The 25,192-nt window shown below is 41.2% G+C and overlaps 3 protein-coding genes across 10 annotated transcripts in view; 2 read left to right on the top strand and 1 right to left on the bottom strand.

Moving 5' to 3' along the window:
* Positions 1-11,328, top strand: part of ASAP2 (ArfGAP with SH3 domain, ankyrin repeat and PH domain 2) — a 95,230-nt gene extending 83,902 nt beyond the window's left edge. For 2 of the 3 annotated variants that reach the window (XM_076332813.1, XM_076332811.1), the window contains 4 exons: positions 203-270; positions 1,623-1,729; positions 7,588-7,710; positions 8,667-11,328. In XM_076332813.1, coding sequence (XP_076188928.1) covers positions 203-270; positions 1,623-1,729; positions 7,588-7,710; positions 8,667-8,741 — 373 coding nt within the window. In that variant the 3' untranslated portion in view covers positions 8,742-11,328. The remainder of the gene's footprint in view (positions 1-202; positions 271-1,622; positions 1,730-7,587; positions 7,711-8,666) is intronic. The other variant, XM_076332812.1, reaches the window with a different exon arrangement.
* Positions 11,329-11,617: 289 nt separating this feature from the next.
* On the bottom strand, positions 11,618-20,696 carry ITGB1BP1 (integrin subunit beta 1 binding protein 1). 6 transcript variants are annotated; one of them, XM_076332805.1, is made up of 7 exons: positions 20,589-20,696; positions 18,853-18,953; positions 17,887-17,965; positions 17,026-17,162; positions 15,715-15,807; positions 12,722-12,871; positions 11,618-11,998 (listed from the first exon to the last, which is right to left on the bottom strand). In XM_076332805.1, the coding sequence occupies exons 2-7, from the start codon at positions 18,922-18,924 to the stop codon at positions 11,927-11,929; spliced, it is 603 nt and encodes a 200-aa protein (XP_076188920.1). In that variant the 5' UTR covers positions 18,925-18,953; positions 20,589-20,696; the 3' UTR covers positions 11,618-11,926. The 6 variants fall into 6 exon arrangements, with proteins under 6 accessions (XP_076188920.1, XP_076188919.1, XP_076188921.1 ...); XM_076332804.1 differs by having other exon boundaries at positions 20,550-20,610; XM_076332806.1 differs by having other exon boundaries at positions 18,853-18,950; positions 20,550-20,610.
* The window catches only part of CPSF3 (cleavage and polyadenylation specific factor 3), a 22,745-nt gene continuing 18,242 nt past the window's right edge, over positions 20,690-25,192 (top strand). The window contains exons 1-5 of the mRNA XM_076332803.1: positions 20,690-20,801; positions 21,733-21,796; positions 22,469-22,566; positions 23,487-23,615; positions 24,576-24,753. Of these exons, the coding sequence (XP_076188918.1) occupies positions 20,731-20,801; positions 21,733-21,796; positions 22,469-22,566; positions 23,487-23,615; positions 24,576-24,753 (540 nt within the window). The 5' untranslated portion in view covers positions 20,690-20,730. The remainder of the gene's footprint in view (positions 20,802-21,732; positions 21,797-22,468; positions 22,567-23,486; positions 23,616-24,575; positions 24,754-25,192) is intronic.

Here is a 25,192-nt window from a genome sequence, read left to right as displayed (position 1 = left end):
CTTACATTTTTGAATTAAGTGCAACTTACAATTGGTGTAATCAAAAATATGGAAGCAAAGTAGTATTTTTCAAAGCAAAATAGCTGTCACCAGAATATACTGAAGACAGGACAAGAATTTTATAATTTGGAAAATACTCTATTGCTGCGGTTCAAGTTCTTGTTTATTTCTTAAATGGATGAATTTCTAACTGTCTGCACAGGACTGAGAAGTCGCCTGGCTTAACTAACAAAGGGCAGTCCAGAGGACTTGGGTCTCTACAACAAACTGGTAATTGTGGTTTAGAGATTTATTTTATTGTGATTAAGCTATCATTATAACAGCCTAAAGGAGAGTGGTTTTGGGTTTTTATTTTCCTTACACATTTAAATACAGTCAGTACCAGCATTCTTGTTGTTTCTCCTCTTGATTGTGTAGGCCCTGATGCCTCAAGCTCTTCTGCCTGAACAGAGTTATGGGCCAATTAATGTAAATAATGTGGCCGAGTAATAAGAAACAGAATGGTTGAGGTTGGGAGGGACCTCTGGAGGTTATCTGGCCCAACCCCACTGCTCAAGCAGGGCCACCCAGCGCCAGTTGCCCAAGACCATGCAAAGAAGGCATTCGGTACCTCAGCCTTTTCTAAGTCCTGTGTAACCAGATCCCCCATCTCCTTGAGCAATGGGCCCACATTTCCCTAGTTTTCCTTTTGTTACCTCTATATTTACAGAAGCCCTTCTTGTTGTCTTTGACATCCCTTGCCAGATTCAAGTCCAGCTGGGCCTTAGCTTAACTAACCTCACCTAAACCCCACTCAAACAAAGGATGCATTATGAAAACTTGTTAGTTTCCTCTCTTGTTTGCATGTGTCATAAACAAGGTACAGATACACATTTTAGAATAGAAAAATGTGTTTCTAGTTTGAAAATCTAAAGCTCATACAGTGTCACTTTTAATTAAATTGCAAATTGATATTGCTCTTTTCGTGATAATGAACCAAGTTCATTATTCTTTCTGCTCTTTTCATTGTTCAAAGTTACTACTGCTTTGGGACATTACAATAATGTCATCTCAATAAAACGCCCAAAGTAAAGTTTGTGTGGATTCTGTGGTGGTTGTAGTGGAATTTCTCCTACCCAGTTTCCCCTTCCACTGTATATATTATGTTCATTGGTTCTTACTGTGATTCTTTTTTATTTCCCCTTGACATACCCAAGGGGAATTTGATAGTGACTATCTGCCATCTGTGTCAGGAGTCTCCTGTGAAGGATAGAGCATCTTGATAATGATGGTCTTTACTAGGAAAGAAGGGTTCTAAAAGCACACAGTCTGCAGTGAACAAATGGGGAAATGGGATATTTGGTTCTGCTCTCATCTATTTTATAGGCTTTTTTCTCTTTTAGCATATCTGCAGTATTAAAGGTCTTAGGTAATTGTCTTTGGGAAACGAGGCCTTTTTGGTAAGGAAAAGGATAGAAAAATTCTGTTGAGTTGTTTAGAAAGAACCATTAAAAAAATGAAATACTCATGGGATATAAAATTATTTGTATCCTTGAAAGAATAATTAATTTGGTTTCAGCTTGTATCATCACTCTTACTTTTTTTAAAGCATGTCTAAAATTTACTTGTTTTGCTTACCTTAGCAGCAGGAGAGTCTGTATGTGAAATTCCAGTAACACAAACTGGTTCTACAACAAATACTTTGGCACAAATCCAGCCACCAGCACCAATGCCAAGGAAATCACAAATAGTAAGTAGATAATCTGGGTTTTGACTTTACTAAATCTTCCGCACTCTATCAAATATGCTGTTGACATAATAGTGTATCCTGTAATGGAGAAAATGTGAGAATCATGAAAAATACAAAGCCTGTATCCTGTGTTAAATATGTGCATGACTTGTACTAAATATTTATGAAAAGTTTTCTTTTCTTGCATTTCCTATATGATAGTATGTGATTTTAAATTTAAAAAAAAAAAAAAAAACCACAACAAAACCCAAAGAGAAACCAAAGAAAAGAAGCGTGGATTCTTTGCTTGTGTCCAGATGTGACCAACACAATCCACAGAATGTATGGTTTGACTTATTGAAGGTAGGTAAGCTTGATAAGTGAGTCACTTGTAGGTGAGCTTGGTGAGTCAGTTACTTGTAGATCATATGTAACTTCATTGTTAAACTTCAGTGAAATAAGCCATAAGGGAGCTTTTGTGCTTACTTTTATAATGGAAGTAGATACAGTTGTTCATATAGGTAGATCAAATGGCTTCAGACAAGACTAGTAAGAGTCAAGCTCAAAGCAAAAGAAATTGGTTCTTTGTGCAGTTGGTTCTCTTTGCATCTCTTTGTCATGCATTCACTGGATGACAGGAGAGAAATCTCTTGGTAAGTACACAGAAACCACATCTGACTTGAGACATCCCCAACCAGAAGGTGGTTGAAGGGTGAAGGGGAAGGCTGGAAGTGTTGGGCTGGAAGTATTGTATATTCTTCTTCTCCACCCTCCCCCAGCCTTACAGTGACTGTTAGAAAAGAGATACTGGGTTCTCATGGACTCTTGATCCAATTGTGTGGCCTTTTTATACTCTTATTTATTCTTATTTATAATCTAGGACTATGAATGGTAACACACATATTAGTGTCAATACCTGTATTCTTATACTGGTGTAGGTAAATGGATGTATTTCCAGATGCCAGTTGAGCTGTTATGTTATGTGTAGTTCAGCTGGGCCTTTGGTCCTTGCTCAGATTTTATATTGCTCTCTTATGTGATAGACATAAAACATCCATATGCTTGATCATGACAGTATTTCTCTGCAGTAAGCAAATCACAATATAGAGAGTCCATACTTTTTGAGTGACTAGGTCTGGGCTGTTTCATGCTTTACATTCTGTGTAGGAATGTGGTTCAGTAGGTAAATAATAAACTGAGCGGTGGGAGACATGCTGTTCCTGCATCTGCCATTGTCTTATTAATGGGCTGTAACGAAAAGACCTGCCTTCTTCAATCCTCTGTCTCTCTCCCTTCACCCATTTTTCCATAACTGTGTGTACTGAAACAGTAACTCTCCAGGATAGACTTCAGTGTGTTTGTGTGCATGGCCTTGCACGTTTGTCTTGAGCTCTTAGAACTCCTATTAGCTGTTTCTCATGTGATAATGCCGAAAAGCCACAGAGACATCTGGAGTTCATCTTGCATTAATTAGGAGTATAAAATCTTCTGTTTTCTTGCCTCCCCCACTGTTGTTTAACCAAGTTACTGTCTGTCTTGCATCAAAATAACTTTCATGTTTTAGGCCACAATAAAATTAAATGGTCTGATTAGTGTAAAATGGAATATCTATCCCTTTTGCTTACATGCACTGAGGGAATTGCCATATTTACTCTGTGAAGCTGTTGGACCCTGATCACGGTTTCTGTTGTGTGTTCTGTGATTCAGGTGTGAGCACTGGATACATCCTTTCAACACATCTGTCAGTTCTGAAACAGCTCCTTACCTGGTTTTCTGTATAAATTAAGGTTGTAGGAGTTCTTTATGTTGTTCTCTCCTTTGTTTTATAGGACAAATTGCTTTATTTAAGAGTGAATGGGGTATCCTGGCTGCTTTTTCGGAACAGCCACAGTGTCTCCACAATTTAATATTAATTGCACATAATATGAAGAATAAATCTGACTCTCCAGATGTCTCTAGGACTTCAGTAGGGTGAATTTTGTGAGACTGAGAAAATCAGCTGGATGATTTTGTTCTTGTCATAGGACAGAGCAGTAAGGGAAACCTGGCTCAGGGAGTGTGTGCTAGTTAAGGTGCTTTAGCTAAATCAATCTAGCTAAAGCATCTTAGCTGAGATTTAGTCAAGGGCCCCTCAGCTAAAGAGCTTTAGCTAGATCAGTCTAGCTGAAGTACTTTGGCTAAATCACTCCATTTAGCCTTATACTCCAGCCTTTTTTGCTAAGTCTTTACCCTGCCAGAGAATCCAGAGACCAGCCCGGATTTAGGAAATGATGGCAGAAGTGCTCCTTGAGTAAAGAAAAAAGAGGTCTAGTTGTACATGCACATGTAGCCAGTGGCTTATCTTCTATACAGTGCATTTGCCCAATAGCCTGTTTTTCAGATGGAAATTCCTGATGCATCTTTTTTTTTTTTTCAATGTATGTTTTAGATTTTTGAAACCATATTGTAGATACATGGGAAACTTTCCTGGAAGATTTTAGTCTTCTGAGAATGGGATCTATTTTAATTTCCTTGCCTTCTAAAGAACAAGAAATACCTGTAATTACTGCACTTTGAAGTTAGTAATTATATCACTGTTGTACTGATGTGAAGCTTTTCCCTCTTGACCTAAAAGGTGGTTGTGGTTCAAACTGTAGCTTGACTGAGATGGAGCATCTGGCAAAATTGCTATGATGCAGTGCAAGGCTGCCAGCTCCCAGGGGTGTGCCCCACAGGTAGAGCCTACGGGTATGCCTGGTCTGGGCAGGTCAGGGTTTTTTACACTAAAATGCAAATAGATGCTTACAGAGGAGCATAACGACCACGCTCCCTCCCTCCTTCCCCATCCACATCCCCCTTTCTCTGCATGGTCCTCAGCTCTAACAAAATGGGACATTAAGAGGCTGTTGGGCAGTACTATCCACAGCAGAGCATTTTGCTGGTGGAGAGAAGTAGACTTGTGGATGGAGTCTCCTCCCCTTACAAGCTTCCTGCTCCATAGCTGACCTAACTAGAGACTGGGACCAGTCCCTGGGGGACTCCAGGATGGTGATGAGACCTTCTTTTCCTTATCCCATCTGGAGCCTCTGTCCCAAACAACCACTGCATTAACAGATGTCTCTTGACCTAAATGGCACTTACAGCTCTGCTGTGGCATCTTAGGGTAGAAAGGAGAGATTTTTGCTGGCTATGGCTGGGCAAACTGGGGAAAAGGGTGGACTCAAGGTAGAAAGCTTATGCTTTGCCTCCGGGTCCTGTGCTTCTCCACTCCTTGCATGGAAACACTATGTAGGTAGCATTATTGTTGGTCTGCAACAGAGAATGAGGAGGCTGAAAACAAATGCAGCAGCAGGCTGGGTTGCACTGGGAGGGGTGGGAGATTAGGGTGGTGGATACTGTGATACCGGAGCAAAACAATTTCAGCATCACTTCAAATAGAACACAACTAGGATTGGAGTCCCACTGCAATATTGGAATATTGCAACTCCTTAGTAAACTTTCCTATTGGAAGAGTTGACAAACCTCTCCTGTGGCTTGCAGTCCTGAAAGCACTACAGAGAGGCAGAGGACATTTTGGAGGGTTTGTACACTGCTGAAACGGGTTTAGCAAATTAAGAAGGGGCATATTGGCAGGTGGCTCAGGCTTCTTTCTAATAAAGCTGCTGCTGTTACACTTGCTGCATAGCACTTGATCTTGATCACCCCATCTTCTGAATAACGTCATACTTAGAATCATAGAATCATAGAATCATTAAGGTTGGAAAAGACCTCTAAGATCATCGAGTCCAACCATCAACCCAACACCACCAGGCCCACTAAACCATGTCCCTAAGTGCCTCATCTACATGTCTTTTAAATACCTCCAGGGATGGTGACTCAACCACTTCCCTGGGCAGCCTGTTCCAATGTTTAACCACTCTTTCAGCAAAGACATTTTTCCTCATGTCCAGTCTAAACCTCCCCTGGCGCAACTTGAGGCCACTTCCTCTCGTCCTATCGCTAGTTACTTGGGAGAAGAGACCGACCCCCACCTCACTACAACCTCCTTTCAGGTAGTTGTAGAGAGCGATGAGGTCTCCCCTCAGCCTCCTTTTCTCCAGGCTAAACAGTCCCAGTTCCCTCAGCCGCTCCTCAGAAGACTTGTTCTCCAGACCCCTCACCAGCCTCGTTGCCCTTCTCTGGACACGCTCCAGCACCTCAACGTCCTTCTTGTAGTGAGGGGCCCAAAACTGAACACAGTATTTGAGGTGCGGCCTCACCAGTGCCGAGGACAGGGGCACGATCACTTCCCTACTCCTGCTGGCCACACTATTTCTGATACAAGCCTGGATGTTACTGGCCTTCTTGGCCACCTGGGCACACTGCCGGCTCATGTTCAGCCAGCTGTTGACCAGCACCCCCAGGGTCCTTTTCTGACAGGCAGCTTTCCAGCCACTCTTCCCCAAGCCTGTAACGCTGCATGGGGTTGTTGCGGACAAAGTGCAGGACCCGGCACTTGGCCTTGTTGAACCTCGTAGACTTGGCCTCGGCCCATCGATCCAGCCTGTCCAGGTCCCTCTGCAGAGCCTTCCTACCCTCGAGCAGACCAACACTCCCGCCCAACTTGGTGTCGTCTGCAAACTTACTGAGGGTGCACTCAATCCCCTCGTCCAGATCATTGATAAAGATATTGAACAAGACCGGCCCCAGTACTGAGCCCTGGGGAACACCGCTCATGACCGGCCGCCAACTGGATTTAACTCCATTCACCACAACTCTCTGGGCCCGGCCGTCCAGCCAGTTTTTGACCCAGCGCAGAGTACACCTGTCTAAGCCGTGAGCCGCCAGCTTCTCTAGGAGAATGCTGTGGGAGACGGTGTCAAAGGCCTTGCTGGTCCAGGTAGACCACATCCACAGCCTTTCCCTCATCCACTAGGCGGGTCACCTGGTCATAGAAGGAGATCAGGTTGGTCAAGCAGGACCTGCCTCTCATGAATCCGTGCTGGCTGGGCCTGATCCCCTGGTTGTCCCGCTCATGCCTTGTGAGCGCCCTCAAGATGAACCGCTCCATAATCTTCCTGGCCTGTAGTTCCCCAGATCCTCCTTCCGGCCCTTCTTGTAGATGGGCGTCACATTGGCAAGCCTCCAGTCATCCGGGACCTCCCCCGTTAACTAGGACTGCTGATAAATGATGGAAAGCGGCTTGGCGAGCTCCTCCGCCAGCTCCCTCAGCACTCTCGGGTGGATCCCATCCAGCCCTGTAGACTTGTGAGCATCCAGGTGGTGTAGCACGTCGTTGACTGCTTCCTCTTGGATTATGGGGGGTTCATCCTGCTCGCCATCCCTGTCTTCCAGCTCAGGGGGCCGAGTACCCTGAGGATAACTGGTCTGCCTGTTAAAGACTGAGGCAGAGAAGGCATTGAGTACCTCAGCCTTTTCCTCATCCTCGGTGACAATGTTCCCCCTTGCATCCAATAAAGGATGGAGATTGTCCTTGGCTCCCTTCTTGTCATTAATATATTTGTAAAAACATTTTTTGTTGTCTTTAATGACAGCGGCCAGATTGTGTTCTAGCTGGGCTTTTGCCTTTCTCATTTCCTCTCTGCACGACCTAACGAGATCCCTGTACTCTTCTTGAGTTGCCAGTGATGTAGAGCTCTGAAGACAGGTTTGGATGAGCCAAAATGGAAGATTGCTAAGGGAAACCTGGCTCACGCTGGTGGCGCAGTGGTTCTGAAAGGCTTTGGATACTGCCAAATTCAGCCTGAAGCATGAGCACCCAGCATAAAAGATGTAGCTGAACTCTAACCTATGAAAAATAGTGGTTGGAAGCAGTTCTGAAGCTTTCTTTAGATCAACTCCAAGTCTATTCTGTCTCTTCCATGCTGTATTATTAATATTTACTTATTCTTATGTTTCAGTCAAAAACTAAACCCAAGAGAGTAAAAGCAATTTACAACTGTGTAGCAGATAACCCAGATGAGCTAACTTTTTCAGAGGGAGATATTATTGTAGTTGATGGTGAAGAAGATCAGGAGTGGTGGGTGAGTATTTTGCGTTTTCCATCAACCTACTTTGAAAGAAATAAATGAAATCTAGAGGTTGACACCGACTTCAGATCTCCTGTTGGGTTTTCAAATAACAAGAAAAGTTTTATCTCATGTAAACCTGATTCCAGAAATTTCTTTTTTTCAAAAATCAAACTTTAGATAAGTTTTTTGGCTTTTCTCATTCAAAAAAAAAAAAAAAAATCTGATTACTAGGGTTCACAATATACAGGGGACATAGTCTGTGTGATTCAGGAAATTCTTGGTGGGTGTGAGCAGTTTAAGAATCTGCTACTATTTCATCTCCCTTGAAGATGCTGTGTGGTGGGCCTGAGAAGACAGCTTTGTAATTCTTCAGCTGACTGAGACTGAGAAATGGTCTATTTGAGCTGGGAAACAGTCTCAACTATGTACACTCATCAGCTGAAGCAAAGTCTTGGGAAATTGTTACGTGTGAAAACACTTGCCTTACTCTGTTAGCTAGCGAAGAATAGAACTTCAAATTGCATCTACATTGACAATAATGCTGTATAAACACAAATAGATTCATGTAAAAGCCAGAACTGTTGAAGCTTGATCCATGCTTTTACTTTCCAGTGATTGTTAAGAGGGGGAAGCAGAAGCAACGTAACAGCGGCAGAATATGGGCTGCCAGGCATTGCAGAATGCGCTGAAATAATGTAGCAATGGTACTGCATTAAGAGGTGTTACTTTCAAAGAACTGGATAAAACAGAATTTGAAAAAAAATGTCTGTAGCTGAATAACAAATGCACCTTGTAGGACTGAATTTTCTGGTAATGTTTCCCGTTGGCAGAAGAAAAAGACCACCACTGCAGAAAAGATGTAGGGAGAGGCTTTGTCGTGCTACAGGCAGGAAGGTCACTGGTATTCATTTTGGTGATACTGAGATGCCTTTTTGAGATTAACTTGAAAAATATCTGGACTCTTTCAGATTGGTCATATTGATGGAGACCCCAGTCGGAAAGGAGCTTTCCCTGTATCATTTGTGCACTTTATTGTTGACTAAATTGCTACTGATAAGTGGAGACATTTCTCATTTCCAGCGGTCACAGAAATAAGTTTTGCTCTATTTCATTTCATCTACCTGTCTGCAGACACCTTGCCAGAGCACTGCCCAAGTCCTAGGTACTGTAGCTTACTTTTTTATTGCCATCGTTCTGATTTTGGGACTTTTAAAACTTTTTTCTATGTGAAGACTTCTCATGAGCAGTTTACACTTTAAAAAAACCCAACTTTTCCTGTATTTTTCAAGGTGAACTGAAAAGCTTTAACAATCAAAATCCATGTAAGTGTGTGAACATCACAACATTATGAATATTCTTTTCAATCAAGTCACTGTAATTTTATTCTCCCTTCTGTAACATGACAATACCACAGTTCAGCGTTGCTTCCCCAGTCAAAGAAATTGTGTGCATCTAACAGGGCAGTGAATTTATCCAATTCTCGATACCATTATTTGAAGTGTTAGAACCAAAACATGCAAGCTGTTGCGTAGTTCTAAATTGGACTCATTCAGCATCTTGCCGTGCTGGCTGTCATCCAGGAGGTCAACTATTAAGGAAGAAACTATTTTAATCGGGTGTCTTTGGCCAGGTAAAAGTGAAAAAGTATTTCAGTTTACCACAGGAGAAACTTCTTTCTTTCAGAATGGATGTAGATATTTGCTTAAAGTTATCTGAAATCTGTGTTAGTCGTTGAACTTTCTAGTTCTAATTTTGTGAGCTTGAGACTGTTTCATTTTTCTATGCTGCACGTGTGTAGAACCTGTTTTTTGAATGTTCTTTATGTATGTTACATCCATTTTGGTCATTTAACGTGACTACTGCTGGTTAACTCAACTATGGCAATATTAACGAGTTACTACATTAACTCAAGGATATGAAAACTGCACTTCCTGAAATGTACTTAACTATGATGATGGATTGCAGAGCATTTCTTACACTTTGTCTCATTATAGTGTTTAGACTTTGTTTTGGAATTCTTGAATTTTCTTAAATCATCCAGCAATGTGTTCACACAGAGAACATATTTGGTGGAACATTTAGATAATTATCCTTGGTCAATAAGGTATCACCTCACAAGTATACTACGTTATGTTCTGTTTTATAAAAGTTGTGTGCCACTACCTTGCAAACAATGAGAGTTTGCTAACGCACTCTGTATTTATATAATATACCCACATATATGGTAGCTACACTGTTGTTAAATTTGTTTTACTAATTTGTGAACAAAGGCTAGGCCATGGACGGTTCCCAGTTGGTTGATGGAATACAAAACACCAATACAAATCTGACGTCATTTTGATGTTTGTATATTGTGAAATTGTACCAGTTTTTGCTTATGCTACAGGAAACAACTGATGGCATAGGATGAGAAAAATCAATGTCTAGGTCACATTGGCTTTGATCACGTTTTGTGAATATTGTATCTCTAGATTTATCAAGAGAACTTTGAATTTCTGACAAATGGTGTTTAAATTGGCCATTTCATATTGAGCGGAATGGAAAATAGGCCACCACCATATGCTTATTTGGAGAAAAATCACATGGCGTTAGTGCTGGAAGAGCAACACTGATCTTACCTTGTATCGCCTTTCCTAAATGGTACAGTTGGTTGATAGCCTCTCAAATGTGTAGGTACAGCCAAGTATATGCGTAACTTTCATTTTCTAGATGCTGTTGCTGCAGTATAAAAGGGGAACAAACTGGAATGTTTCAAGATATTTTTGTTGCAAGTTGAAGCAGATTAGTCCGTATTTTCAAAGTTCCCAGGAAAATGACAGAGTAATAGTTTAGCACTACAGTTTTACTCACTTACTGATATGTTCAGTTTGCAACACTATTTTGTATGTTTCTATCCCTGATAGAGTCTAGAGAGTAAATGGGCATATTATTTTGCACAGATCTCCTAATGTACAGTATTTTTAACACAGAATCTTATAGTGTATGTAACAACTCGTAAAGTTAAACAATGATGCAAATTTTCCTTGAGTTCTGCTAGAAGAGGAATACACTTTAAAATGTCACAACCTCGTTCACTGGTCACTTAGAAACCAGGAAACTTGTCGAATACAACTTAATGGCACTAACAGTGCAGACAGATAAAATCTCACGGACCAATAAAGAGCAGCTAAGCAAAATTTATCCCTAGATTTTTCAGTGTTTCTTTAAAGAAGTTTGCTCCTCTGGCAGAGGAAGAAGAAATTCTAGAGCCTGTAGATATCTATTTATAATATAAAATTAAGAATTTTAAGTCCAAAATTTTGGCATATTTCATACAACTTTTCAAATCTGATTAAATAATGATTCAAAAAAACCTGTTAATAGACAGACTATTAGGTTGCTGTGTTAACTGTTTAAAAAGGAGCAAGTGACACTTAAAATGCAGCTTAGAATGCTATGAGATGTATAATATTCAATTCAGTTGTTTTTATTTTGTTTAGTTGCAGAGCAACTGTATATATTGTATAACCTAAAATCAACTCTTATTTTCAATGTCCTGGATGCAGTGATTTATAATTAGAGCATGATTAATAAATTTTACTCTTGTTAACCAGTCAAATGTCTGGAAAAATAAAACTACTTTTAAAATCACTGGCTACTTCTCTTCTGTTACCCTGCATTGCTTTGGCAATATTGTTCTTTTCAATGTGTAAAATGAGAACTACGAAAAAGTAGCACTTGAGCAAAAAAAAAAAAAAGTACATCTTGTGGATTTTTAGTTGAATGTAGAAATGGCATAGATGTCACACCTAAGATTAAATTAGAAGTGTACAGCACCAAATGACTACTTATTATCACTTTGCTGTTATTATTCTGTTCTAATATCTATGTTACACAGAACTGAAGTCTATATTGACAAATCATTTTTCAGACAAAGAGATAGAAGCACATGTCAGTTTTATTTTACATTCCTACAATATTGACATTAATATACAAAACATGACTTAGGGAAAAAAATGTTAAATATAAAATTCTGCATTGTCCTGGAAACTGAAGATGGAATAATTTCTTCAAGTTGTGTTTGGGGAACGACAAAGTACCATGTGCAAGGTTGCATGGCTCTTCTTTGCACAGCAAGTCCCTTCTAAGTTTGTGTGTAGCTACAGCCAGTCTGTGGTATCAAAGGAGCAGCATTTCCTCCTCACACAAAGGCCTCTTGTACTACACCATCATGTGCTGCTGAAGAAAATCAGGACTTCTCCGACATTAAAACTGAATCAAAGGCTGTAGATAACACTTTGCAAATAGCTTGTGCTTGTTCCTAAAAAAATCCACACACGCGCATTAACACTTTCTGAAAAACTTCTAAACATCTCAAAACCCATTTAAAGCAGAATGTGACCTTTATCATTCTTTTGGCAGAGACATGCAAAATGGAGTAGTACAAGTGAGATTTAATTGATTTCCGTGGTCTGCAATGACACGTGGGAAGCTGTTTTAAATGAGCTCTTTTGAAACAAGTCGGAGTTGTTTGTTAGCTTTCATCATAGCGTGACACTAGCATTCAGAAAGTCAGTTCACGTGTTCCCCCAGTGCTGCTAAAGGTATGTGTCATACCATAGTATCTTGACAATAAATTCTCCTACTCTTAAGAGATCACTTCCCTTGCTTACAAATATGAATGCACGCTCTATTACCAGAATTGTTACTCAATCCCTCCCTGTTCTGTCCGATCTTAAGAGGTTTGGTTTTGTCTTTGAAAATACAAACGGAGGATTGTCCTTAGCAGCTATGATTGCAAAGAGCTTTCTCAGGCCGATTTTCATTGGCGATTTTAGGGAATGTAGGTATTTTTCCTCAAAGCAGATCAAGTGCAGTCAGCAGGGCTTTTCTCCCCTCCTCAGCCAGGGCACATTTATACTCTTTTTAACTGAGCAATCCCCTTTCTGCCAAAATGCCTTCACAAGGGCCTTGGGTTTCAGAATCTCCCTTTACAATCAACATACTGATACCTAAATTAAATACTGTAAACATAAACTCTTACCAAACTGTTGCACTGATACACCCAGAGGCTGCATTCTTCAGAGGCTGCATCTGTTGTCTTCAAAGCCAGTAAACTTTTTCCTGCTCCCAGACCATCATCATAGCAGACCATCCGTACAATTAAATAGAGAGCATGCCTATGTAACACATCCTGAAACCACGTGGCAAATAAAAGTTACTCTGGAACAGTGCAACAGCGATTTCAGTTTTCCACCTGCTTTAGATTCTCTCTCTTACAAAAGAATACTAAAGATGTATTTACAGGAGAAAAGTATTCCTTGGTAAAATTATAATTTTTTAATTGAGAGTTTAGTCAAGATTTAAAAAAGTAAGTGCTGGTTTAACACAATTTTAGCTTTAATTTTTGCTTCTATTTTAGAATCGTATTCGTATGTGGACGATATTCCTGGCCATACTACGAAAGCATACATTTGTTTCCCACCTATCCTCACTCACCCACTATGAGTAGGGTAGGTGGTACAGTACAGTACCTGTACAGTAGGTACAGGTGGTACAGTTACCTCTGGCACAGAGGTAACTTAAAACAACTTTTTACTTTTCCAGTATTCTTCCAGACAATCCCCTGTCTCAGTTCTGGGAAGGGTACACACACAAGAAACTGTTCCCAGAAGAGGGTATGGACAAGGTTAGTTGCTTTGGGGTGGAGGTGGGATAGCCATATGGATATAGCTAGGCCACTTGTGGCCTGAGCCACAGCATGGGTCTTGACTCTTCCAGAGATCTAGTCTGGGAGACTTCTACTATCCACTGCAGACCTACCCTACACAAAGCCTTTCTTCTGAAGCCATCCTACCCAACCGATAATATTCATCTGCTTTATTCCTGTCATACCACCTCTAGGGTCTTATGACTTCAAGACAGCTCTTTTTCTACATTCATGGCATCGAACACCTTGTCCCTGTCAGTAGCTGAAGGATATAAAGAAACGTCCATTTCTATACAGAAGCTGTAAAAATGGACAGTGAGCTTGATGCCTGCTGTGAAACCCTCGAAGGAGAGCCCTCTACCAGACCTTCTAAGATCCCCTTGCTGAAAAACATCTCCATGCCTGACATTCACTCAGCAATCGCTCACAATTATTCATACCACCACCAACTATCATACCATGCTGAAGGCAGCTGGAGCCGACGCAGAACTTACTGGATCAACCCTCCAGTCTCTGTATGAAAGATGCCAAGATTTGCCTCCAAATTGCTTGTAACTTTTTAGAGTTACTTGCTTGGAACTTGCTACAGTGCTAATGTGCATGTGGATCATCACTGAAAGAGGGAAGATAGAGTTCCCCCTGTAAATTCATTTCCTTCCCTCCTTCCAGTATTTGGCTATGAGGGGATTCTGCAGTTGAGAGAGAAATGAGATGGCGGATGGACAAACTGTGCCATACATGTATGTACATATATATAATGTACAAATACACGCAAACAGAATGTGAAGAAGGCCAAAGCCTCCGTGTGACTTTTATAAATACTTCACCTTTGATTTCTAGTGGTTGCATCCACAAACAATAGAAGTGTATCAATGAATTACACATCTGTACATATTTCAGTCACTAATGAAATAATTTCTCAAACGTTGGCTGAAATCCACAAGGAAAACTTTTGTATCCTTCACTCAGTTCTCTTTTTAGCATCTGAAATAAATAGCTGCCTATTCACCTGCAAAGGTATCTACAAATCACAGAACTCTCACCTTTCCCCCAAGTCATAAAAGACTGAATTCTTTGTATGAATGCAGATAAAACCTTTCCATCTTGGAACTCTATGAAAGAGTTAGGCGGACTAACACACTAAAGGACAAATTAAATGTCAACAGTGACACAGATGCAAAAAGCCAGAATTTGGGAAACAGAACGCAATGCAATAAAATGCCAGTGCAAGCTAGCTTAATCACAGAAGGCTTTATCAGCTTGTGCATGCTTTCAGCTTGAAGCCAGAAGAATGATGGATAAAAGTCTTAAAATTACCTATTTGATCTTTATCAAAGTACAAAGGAATTTAAATAATAGTGTAACCTATGTTCTTAATGAGAATTAAGAATTTAGGAGGACAGCAAAAACAGAACCCAAAAGAATTCAAAGTTTGCGCAACAACTACTACACTTCTTCCCACGCATTATATTTTCTGAAGGGACCAAAGGAAACTTTTTGGCTCTCTTCAGAGTATTCGGCTATGGAGCAATGCTATTCACCGTCCTCATACTTGAGGCTTTTATGAACACGCATTGCTGGGTTGTTGATGGGTCATGACTTCATAAGGCCAAGTATTTATGGTATCTGGGGCTCTGAGGGCAACCAGAAGGAAACCACATGGCTGCAATACAAAGCTACACAAAGGCAACTGGAGGGCCCTGGGGAAGAGACCGGATTTTTATTTTTAGCAAAAAAGCTACTTGAAGTGCGCTAAAGGAAAATAACCTGCGTGTAGGAAGTGATGCAAACAAAAAATAGGCTTGATCAATAAAGTGGAATCATGAGGCTTTAATGCTGGAGTGAACTCCCGCTCTTGGATTAGGAGTGCAAGGCTGGAACTTCAAAGAGGAAGACAACTCAGGTATTCTTGAAAAAAACATCCTTTGCTTTTTCCTCTCCACAGTAACATCAACAGGAATTGCATTACTAACTCAGGCTGAGGAACCTATGTCCTGGCCACCAGTCATGCTACTTTTCCATGTGAGAGGATGGCAGGACAGCCACAGAGAAAGGAAGATGTGCCCAAAGAGCATAAAGGCTTGCTTGCCTTTTGCCTGGTGCTCTATCTCAAAAGGAATGGATTCTTGTCATAAATCCAACCAGGAAAATACAGAGAGCCCTGAGGAGATACGACATGAAGCAGTGCTGCTGTGAGAGCTTTTTTTTGTTTTACTTTTGCTTAAAGCCAGAAGTGACATTTTGGTCACACAGATCATCTATCAGAGAAATAAATGAAAGCACTTTTCAACTCTCACCAAAAAGACAGTTTGTTGTGAATCACTTACATACTGATCAGATGTTGAAACTTTAATGCCGTATTTGGAAACTCCCATAATAAACTCCTCTTCACCTGGAACAAAAGGTAACTTTCCATCTTGCTTTGGAGGGAAACAAACAAAAGCCTTTAGTGCAGACAGAAGAACGTGAACAACGAAGATGCATAATAGAAAATGTGTTTATGTATACTTCAGTCCCCTGGATCAGCAACATCACCAACCCTGCTCATACCCTGCTGTGTGGAGTTTGCCTGCCACTCCTGCACTCATCCAATCCCTTAACTTTATGTGAAATGTATTCAGTGGAGGTTTAGACTGGACATTAGGAAGCATTTCTTTCTGAGAGGGTGGTCAAACACTGGAACAGGCTTCCCAGAGAGGTGGTCGATGCCCCAGGCCTGTCAGTGTTTAAGAGGCATTTGGACAAGGTCCTTAATAACATGCTTCAACTTTTGGTCAGCCCTGAAGTGGTCAGGCAGTTGGAGTAGATGATCCTTGTAGGTCCCTGCCAACTGAAATAGTCTATTCTGTTCTATTCTAAATATTACATGATTCATCTGTAATTTATCATCTTGGGGGGCAGTTTGGCCCTGTGGTCAGATCAGATGGGCTGAAAAATAATGCATGCCCTATCATGCTGTGCTAACCCTGGGTGATCTATGTTCCACACTGGCAGCAATTTTGTTATTTGGTTGTAAAAATAGTTTTAGCATATATTCAGATACTTGAAATGTCAAGTTGCTCTAAGATAAACAGACATTCTGTGCTTTTAAAGATACAAACGATCAGCTACCTAATGAGAACAACCAGTTACGGCTTTTAGTACAAAAATAAGTACAAGTAACCACAGTTTGGCAACGATGACCCAAATATTATTCAGGTTCTCTGGTCACAGGTTCGTAAGTGATTGTAAGCAGAAACTTGACATTTTCCTCTACGGGAAAACTTCTACACTAGTGAGAAAATCTGGGGGAGATACTCTTTCCTGGATACTAATCCTAACAGTGCTGCAGACAATATAACAACTTTCAGTTGGGATACTTGTTCAGTAATGACTCATGAAAAGTGCCTTCGCTCTGAGTCTGTTTCTTCAGAACAGCTTTTTTGGTGCATCTTCACCAGTTACTGAATAGGACGGACTTGAGTGTGACAGCTTTTGAGATTCATAGCTTAATGTTTTTTAAAGTAAGCTACTTTATTCTAGTAAGTCTAAAATTTACAAAGAAAGATGTCAGATCACGTGATAATATGAAAGAAATGCACCTAAGCTTAAGACATTCTGGCGTTGTTGGTATTGTCTTTTGTAAACCACTTACTTACCTGTGCAACATCTATGTAATTTATCAAGTCCAATGGCCCTTCGAGATTTTTGCTCTCATTATACTTCAATTTTTCAATGGCACCAACATATTTAACTCTGAATTCTGCACACGTATCAGAATTACTATTGCTTTGTCCTGCAACAGAATAAAACAAAGCAATCCTGAAGAATTCCAGAACAGCAATGCTATTCTAATTGGTGTTAATGGGGCTAACTTATTAAATTCCATCATTTTTGCAGACTTTCATCAAACACTTAATCTTACCACAGTGTATTAACTCCTCTCTTTAATGAACTGTCCTGGGTTGATTCAGAAGAGCCCTTGGTAAAGGCAACAGTTTTATATAAATCCATGATACACCACTGTTCATACTAATTCAAATTTAGAGTTAACAATCTTAAATCAGAAAACATAGAAAAGCTGGTTCTACTTTTCTGTATATATATTCGTTTTAAATGAACTGTTTGGTCCAACAGTGATGTGCTGTGATCTGGTGAGCAAGAACAAGTAAAATCAAATCTTATTTCCATTATTTCAGTGCAAATGTAAACTTAGAAAAGCAGGAAACACAGCTTCCAAAAAGTTATACCAGATTTATGCTGCGTAAGAGACTAGTAACACAACTAAGCTTTTCTTACTCAGACACTTTACTTCGAAAAGAGTGACTTAATCCTAGGTGAATCATTAATAATACTTTAGAAGCCTAGAGCTATGCGTGCATTAGTCAACAGGCTAACAGATTCACTCATGATTATTAAAAACACGTATTTTAACCTTTTCCATTTTCTGCTCTTTCATATGAACACACGTAAAGTTAATCCTGCTCGATACATACCTGCTCAAACTTGTGATTACATACCTGAACTTTTCGTGGAGTCTGTATCTAGACTAGCCACAGTACTAGATCGGGAAAGTCCCCCAAGACTGGAATCTACAGACTAAGAAAAAAAATTAGTATCATCAGAAAGTTGCTGAGAACATATTAACAATTCCCTTTTAGATGCCCTGCCTCAACTGTTTTTTTTTTTAAATAAACTAGTGTTTATGTTCTAATTACTTAAGCAGCACTGCAAAATGGGGAGAAAAAAACACCACCACCTATTTCTTTCCTGAAGTTCTCTTTCTGCCTCAATGTAGATTAGACTGATATAAATTCAGCAGGAACCCTTGAGAAGTCCACAAATACTTTGAAAGGAGGAGGAAATAAAAGAAAAAGAGAAAATGAACCTTAAGGTTATGTCCAGACTTTTCTGGTACTGCATCTTAACTTGAAGAAATTGACAACTACATGCTTGTCACCAATGCTTGAAATAACATAGCAGTGCAAGGGAAGTGAAACGGCACCTTGGAAAATCCAGAATATTCAACTGATCATTCCAAAACCTATCAGACAAAATGGACACATTATTCAAAACGAAGAAGACTTTTTAGAGACACTGAGTAACCAACTAGTACTGAAGGATAAACTCATTCTTGGTACCTAGCACCAGGCACCTTCTTAAAGACAATATTTATCACTACAGAACAAACGTACTACTTTTTCCTCCAAACCCTACTATGTGCTGCCAGAAACTCTTGTGTTTGTGGGCTTCACTATGGAAGCAATCGAGCATTCATCTCAGAATACAAGGGCTTTATAACGGATAGGGTTTTTTAACTCTCATAGCACAATCTGAGGAATAGTAGAAGTAGAAAGTTCTCCTTGTGGAACATGGCATTTTATGGAAATCACATCCTACCATCAGTGCAAGCGAACCACTGAACTGCCAACTTGTAACAAATGAAAGTGCTTCCACAAACACAGCACATACCAAATTCAGCTTACCTTGCTTTTAGTACTGATTTCACTGCTTTGTGAGCTGCTGCTGCTGTGTCGTTTTTTTCCTTTTCTAAACATTTTTTCATAATTGGATCAAGGAAGATCTTCTAGGTAGGAAAAATAAAAATTAAAGCTGTCATATCATCAAGGGAAGGAGTTCCTGGCAAACACCAGGGTAACTGTGTCCAAAGTGGACAAAAACGGGAAACTTGTAAAGGACTCTGAGAACGGAAGTAGGAATGTTCCTCTGGTGCTCTTCATGTGTGACTGGGGAAAGTCCCTCAAGCTCTCTGCGAAAACTTCCCTATCCTTCTGATTCATCAAAAAAATGCTGCTTCCTAGTTTACAGACTGTTGCGAAGGTCAGTTTATAATGCATATAAAGATAATAGATTTAGAAACAAGACAAAATTTAAAATTTATATTCCCACTTAAAAGCATTAGATGATTTTTATTTGTAACTACAATCTAAGTGCCATACAAAGTGCATCCAATGCAATCCCTGCTCCAAAGATTATGCTCCCGTTAAAAAAACCCAAACAACAAACAACCCTACTTCTGAAGAACTACTGATTGTAATACTTCTGGGAGCAGCTGTTACTACTTAACATGTTCCTGAAAATTAAAGCAAGCAGCATGTTACATTTACTGCCTTAGAACTGAGTTACTGGGAGTTCTGAGAGTATTCCAGAAGCATTTTTCCTGTGTCTGCCCTGCTACTTCAATTGCTTCACTTAACATTTGGCTGGCCAGTGTCAAGAAGTAGGATGCTGGCTCCCAGTCAGGGAGTACTGAAACCCTATTTCCCAGCTTCAGAGAAGAATATTTTAATTACACAGCTTCAGAAATTTTGAGCAGGGGGAAGAAAGAGGACAAAGGAGGAAGACAGCCTATTGAAGACAGCTCACACAGCAGAAAATAATGGAAGATGCACAAGGAGGATCTTAGATCTGTGATGCAGTGCTGCATTACAGTCCCCAGACTGCTGCTGTGTTTGCCATTAAGCAAACACTTGGTCCCTGGCAGGCCAAAAGCCACCCTCAGTGACAAGCGGTGAAGCAAGGAATCGTGGCACCCAGCACACCCATGTCCCTCTGGGCTCCTTCCAGCCACCAGCATGAATCTAGCAGCCCCTCCTTCAGAGCAGCAGCTGCTAGAACACAGCGAATTTGCGGATTCTGCCGGTAGTCTCTGAGGAAGGCACAACTTTAATAGACACCGCTTCACAAGCTTTTTTAATACATTAGATGATTAAGGAGCTCTTAGCAGCTCCTTGCTCAGCACTCGCGTTTTCTAAGGCGCATCTTTCCACCACGGACGCAGGAAGCATCGAGTCCTGCCTCAGGCTCCGGGCTCTGCGGCGGGGTGAGGCAGGGGAAGCCAGGCAGGGCAGCACCGCATCCCGCCTGGCCTTCCTTCCCGTTTCTACCTCTAGCCCCAAATGATAACCTCATGAATGATAAAGCGATAAACCCGCTTCCTACAGAAAGGCGACAGGCGGAGTCCCCGGTGGCCCCGTCGGGGGAAGGCAGGAGCGCGGCCGCTGTCACAGCTGGCAGCACCAAGCGGCGGCTTGGCTCCCCCAGCCGAGGGCCTCTCCGCAGCCTCCCGCGCGCGCGCGCCCCCCCCCCCGGGGACGCTTCGCCTCAGCCCCTTCCTCCCAGCGCCGCTGCCGGGACCTCAATACCCGAGCGAGGTCCTCACCCAGGAGCGCCCGGACCCCGCTCGCCGCCGGTGCCCCACCTCAGCCCGCGGCCGGCACGCACACTTCCACTTCCGGGTCGCTCCGCCCCCGCGGGCGCATGCGCGACACGGCACGACGGGGGGGGGGAGCGGAAGGCGGGCGGGGGGACGGGCGCTGGCGGGCGCCGGCGTTCACGCCACCATGTCGGCGAAGCGGAAAGCCGAGGCCCTGATCCCGGCGGAGGAGAGCGATCAGCTGCTCATCCGGCCCCTGTGAGCGCCCGGGGCGGGCGACGACGGCGGGAGCCGCGCGCTGGGCCTGGGAGGGGTGTCGGGGAGGCGGCGGGGCTGGGGGCCGCCGGGCGACAGGCGACAGGCGGGCAGGCCAGGCGGCCGGAGGCGCGGGTAGAAGCCCCGTCTTGCGGGGCGGGGCGGGGCGGGGCGGTGGTGCGTGCCCCCGGTGGCGGGCCGGCGCCTCCCCCAGGCACCGGTTGTGCTATCCCGACAGGGGAGGCGGGAGCGTGCCCCGGGCGGCCTGAGTGAAACGTAGTTCGAGGCGTTGAAATCCCGGGCTGCTTTTTTCCCCCCTCCTGGTTTTTCGTTGCTTGCTTTTCCGAGGAGCAGGCAGCCTGCAGTCTGCGGGGTAGCTGTCACAGCCGGTTAGAAGGACCGTGTCCTTCCCTTACGCAACGTTGAAGTGTTGTCTGAGCGAAAAACTTCTTCTTTGCCCTTTGTACTTCGGTAACGTCGTGGGGTTTTGTAGTATTTTAAGTTGAATTTTTTTCTCTGGTAAAGATGCCAGTGTAGGCTGAAGGTGTTTTTGGTAGCATCACAAGAGTTGACTTCTGGACAACTTGAAGATGCTACTTCATGCTTGTTCAGCCCAAAGTAATTTGTTATTTAATTAAACTTTCAACTCATTATATCACCTTGGGAGCTGAGTGTGCAGGCATGCAGTAAAAACAAGAAGAGACCAAAATCATCTCCCAAAACAGGTTCTTTTTACTCCTGCGGCGTCATATAGGGTCTAATTTCCATTGAGATAAATATAACTGTTCAGTTACTTTAAATATCTGAGCTTAAAAGGGCTGTGCAGCCGTTATTTCTACACAGAAAAATAATCCCACTGAAGGCATCCAATATCCAGTTACATCTATACATTGTGGGTTGTTTTAATTTTGATGACTTTGATATCCTTTTGCAGAGGTGCTGGCCAAGAAGTAGGAAGGTCGTGCATTATTCTGGAGTTTAAAGGAAGAAAAATAATGGTAATTATTGCATGAATGTATTTGTACACCCTCATCATGGTACTTCAGATCACAAAAAGATGTTACGGGTTGAATTCAGCTTCCTCACTGAAGTTGGCCACTGTGCTAGAAGAGGCACATTTTGTAGCTTTCTGGAACAATACAGCATATACGATAGCAGGCATTACAGAGGCTGTCTTGTAAAATACATCCATATCCCCAAACAGAACGTATGTGTTGTAAGTGTCGATTCTAAAATTTACACATATTAGGTTTCAGTGGAACCTAAGGCTAATGTTTACCTATAGTTATGTGTAAACAGTCACATGTAAACACATACATGTTCTCTTTCCCTTTTCCAGCTGTCTTTTGAGATGGTGGCTGAAATAACTTGCATACACTTGTTCTGTATATTCAGGTATTGTTGAAGTGTGAATGAAGGCTTGCATAGGTACAAAATTATAAACAAAGACTGGGATCTTTTGAAAGGTGTTCAGTTTCCCGGTGGGGATAAGTCATCTAGACAGCAGCCCGAGATATGGAATCCAATGCTAAAAGCAATGTTTAAGGAAAAAATACTTCTTTTGCATGATGCTAAAAGTTACTAGTCACTAGTAACTATATTTTAGACCAAAATGGAAGAAGGTTTTTTATACATTTTGTTAGAAGCTTTAACTTTCTTTCATTTTTCAGCTTGATTGCGGAATCCATCCTGGACTGGAAGGAATGGACGCTCTTCCTTACATTGATTTGATAGATCCTGCTGAGATTGATCTTCTCCTAATTAGTCAGTAAGTTGCACCTAAGAGAACAAATATACTGAGGTCGTGGTCTGAGCTGTGTTGACTTGTGGGTTATTAAGAGAGGCTGAAAATAGGTGTTATATAGATGGTAATGGCATGGTAAAATTTTAGTTTCCAACTTTTTTTTAAATTAAGGATGTCCAGTCACTTTTGACATTACAACTCTCCTTGGAGCTTGCTGTGATGTCTGACTTTTTTATAACCTGGCCTGCTTTAACACCATTGTGACAGCTTCTAGAATGAGTTTTCTACATAAAGACTGCTGAAAAGTATGGGTTGTGTTTTTTGCTCTATTGGCTTTGAATGAAAAAGGTTCTCAGAGACTTCCGCAAGCTTTGAATGTGGTTTAAATATTGCTTAGTGGCTGAGAGACAGGGAGAGCCATTTGTAAATGACTCATAACCAGGTCTCTATAAAATACTGAGTTTTCGTGATATATGCTTGTTCTACCTGTATTTTAAAAGCACTTCCTTAAGATAGGTCAAATTAGAAGTGTGGCCAAATAAAATTATTTTAGTACGTGTTTTAATCCAGTGTCCTACATGCAAACTTAGGATCACGTTTGTTAGCTTTCTTGCATCTTAGACATTTGTTGTGTTCCCGGTTCCTGTTATTTTTCTCCCTCTAACTTTATATGTAAATTACAAAAAAGTTAATTCTGAGGGTTTATGGGTAAAACTTTTGCAATTAATGGAGAATTTCCTGTATTACTCTTACCTTTTCTTGATTGCGTTTCTAGTCACTAGTGTATGGAATATAGACCAGCATAGTTAACAACGAGGTTGAAAACTCTGTTTCTCGATTTTTGTGACACTATGTTAATCCAGTGAAGTATTTATAGGATATATATTATATATTAGTGTTTTGTAGTGTTAATGTATTAATTGGATTTGTGTGTCTATTTTAAGTTTCCATTTAGATCACTGTGGGGCTTTACCATGGTTTTTGCAGAAAACAAGTTTTAAAGGAAGGACATTTATGACTCATGCCACAAAAGCTATTTACAGATGGCTTCTTTCAGACTATGTCAAAGTCAGGTAAGTTGACCCATGGGTTGTCTCTTCAACTCCTTAATTATTTCACCGATACATCCGATAGGAAACTTAAGATGAAGCCCCCAAAGGTGGCTGGATGAACCTGGATGTTGCCACAAGTAACAGCGTTATAACCAGATTAGAAGTAATGAATCATTTTACTGCCTCATGGATAATGTGTCTGTCAAATAACTTCCTATCAATAAAAAAAAAAACAACTTCTTTCCTCTCATTCTTTTCATTTGCCTTATTTGGACCTTTAATAGTATCCTCTTTTTCCCACCATCTGTCTCTCTTAAGATGTTCTTTTGTACTTATGCTTTTTAATGTCTATATTTTTTCTTAAGCTTCACAGAAGTAGTGAATTTTAAGCCCCTAAAGATACAACTCACTCTTCAGGACAAGGTCAAATTAAATATTAAATGTAAGCAAATGTACAAAGAATGCTCTGTTACTTACGTGTTGGGTTTTTTTCCCCTCTTTTTTTTCTTTCTCTGTTTTTCTCCTGTTACATGCCTTGACACATCTTTTATGTGTGAGTTCAATGGTCCTGAGCATATCTCAACGCAGCAGATTCTAGTTTGGGTCAGAAACCTGATAAACAGTCCTCTTTTTAACTTGTTTGTTCTGGGCCAATGGGAAAAGTGTGGTTTGGTTTGGTTTTTGAGGGCTGTTACAAGCTGAGTGTCAGACCTCTGTCCAGGGCTGGGAATCTGTTGGTACTTTTAGGCAAATACAGAGCAGATTGTGAAATGAAAAGACTGTTCGTGCGGCCTTTCAGAAGAAAGACACTTTAACTCTGCTTAGGTGTACCTGGACTTGATTTCTAATGTAGGAGACATAGCGTTGCCGAATGGGATTCTTACTGTCAGTGGGGAAAAATCCAGGAACACTTTTTTCCAACTGTTATATAATCTAAGCTTGTAAGATGAGCTGATATTTAGCCATTTCACTTATATCCAGTAATATATCAGCGGATGACATGCTATATACAGAAACAGACCTTGAAGAAAGCATGGACAAGATCGAGACCATCAACTTCCATGAAGTGAAAGAGGTGGCAGGAATCAAATTCTGGTGTTACCACGCAGGCCATGTTCTGGGAGCAGCCATGTTTATGATTGAAATAGCTGGTGTGAAGGTATTTTCTTTTTATTATAAAGTTGAAATCAAGCGTGAATTCTAACTTAGTCATTAATTATTTATTATTGTCTGTTAAGCCCCACCACTGTGGCTGGAGCTGTCAAATAGACTTGGACTCAAGTCAAGGTGAGAGGCCTTGACTTAGATCATGTATTTTCTCATTGATTAGAACTAGCAAGTGACACATGTATTGAACCAGGTCGAACGTTTGGATTTTATGGGAGTGAGTTATGACTCAGACTTGGAACCAGTAGAAATGTAGTTTTCCGTGCTGGTCTGCTCAGAGGTAGTTGATAGCTGAGGCAGTCTTACAGAAGCTGCGTTTTAGTAAAATCTATAAACAGATGTTTGTTTTTGTAATTCTGATTTACCACGTCTGCCTGTCTGAGTGCTTAAATGGCATTTGTCAGAGTATGTGAGTTATATTTTTCTCGTAA

Source organism: Aptenodytes patagonicus, chromosome 3 (genome assembly GCF_965638725.1).
Source record: "Aptenodytes patagonicus chromosome 3, bAptPat1.pri.cur, whole genome shotgun sequence".
NCBI classification, from domain to species: Eukaryota; Metazoa; Chordata; class Aves; order Sphenisciformes; family Spheniscidae; genus Aptenodytes; species Aptenodytes patagonicus.
Note: the sequence above shows the minus strand (reverse complement) of the source record. Positions and strands in the feature narration are given on the sequence as shown.

Coding starts and splice junctions, on each gene's coding strand:
- ITGB1BP1 (XM_076332805.1), bottom strand. CDS start 18,924: ATGTTTAGAAAAGGAAAAAAACGACACAGCAGCAGCAGCTCACAAAGC. Junction 17,966..18,852: donor AAATCAGTACTAAAAGCAAG/GTAAGCTGAATT, acceptor TTTTTTTCTTAG/TCTGTAGATTCCAGTCTTGG. Junction 11,999..12,721: donor TGTATCAGTGCAACAGTTTG/GTAAGAGTTTAT, acceptor GGATTTTTTTAG/GAACAAGCACAAGCTATTTG.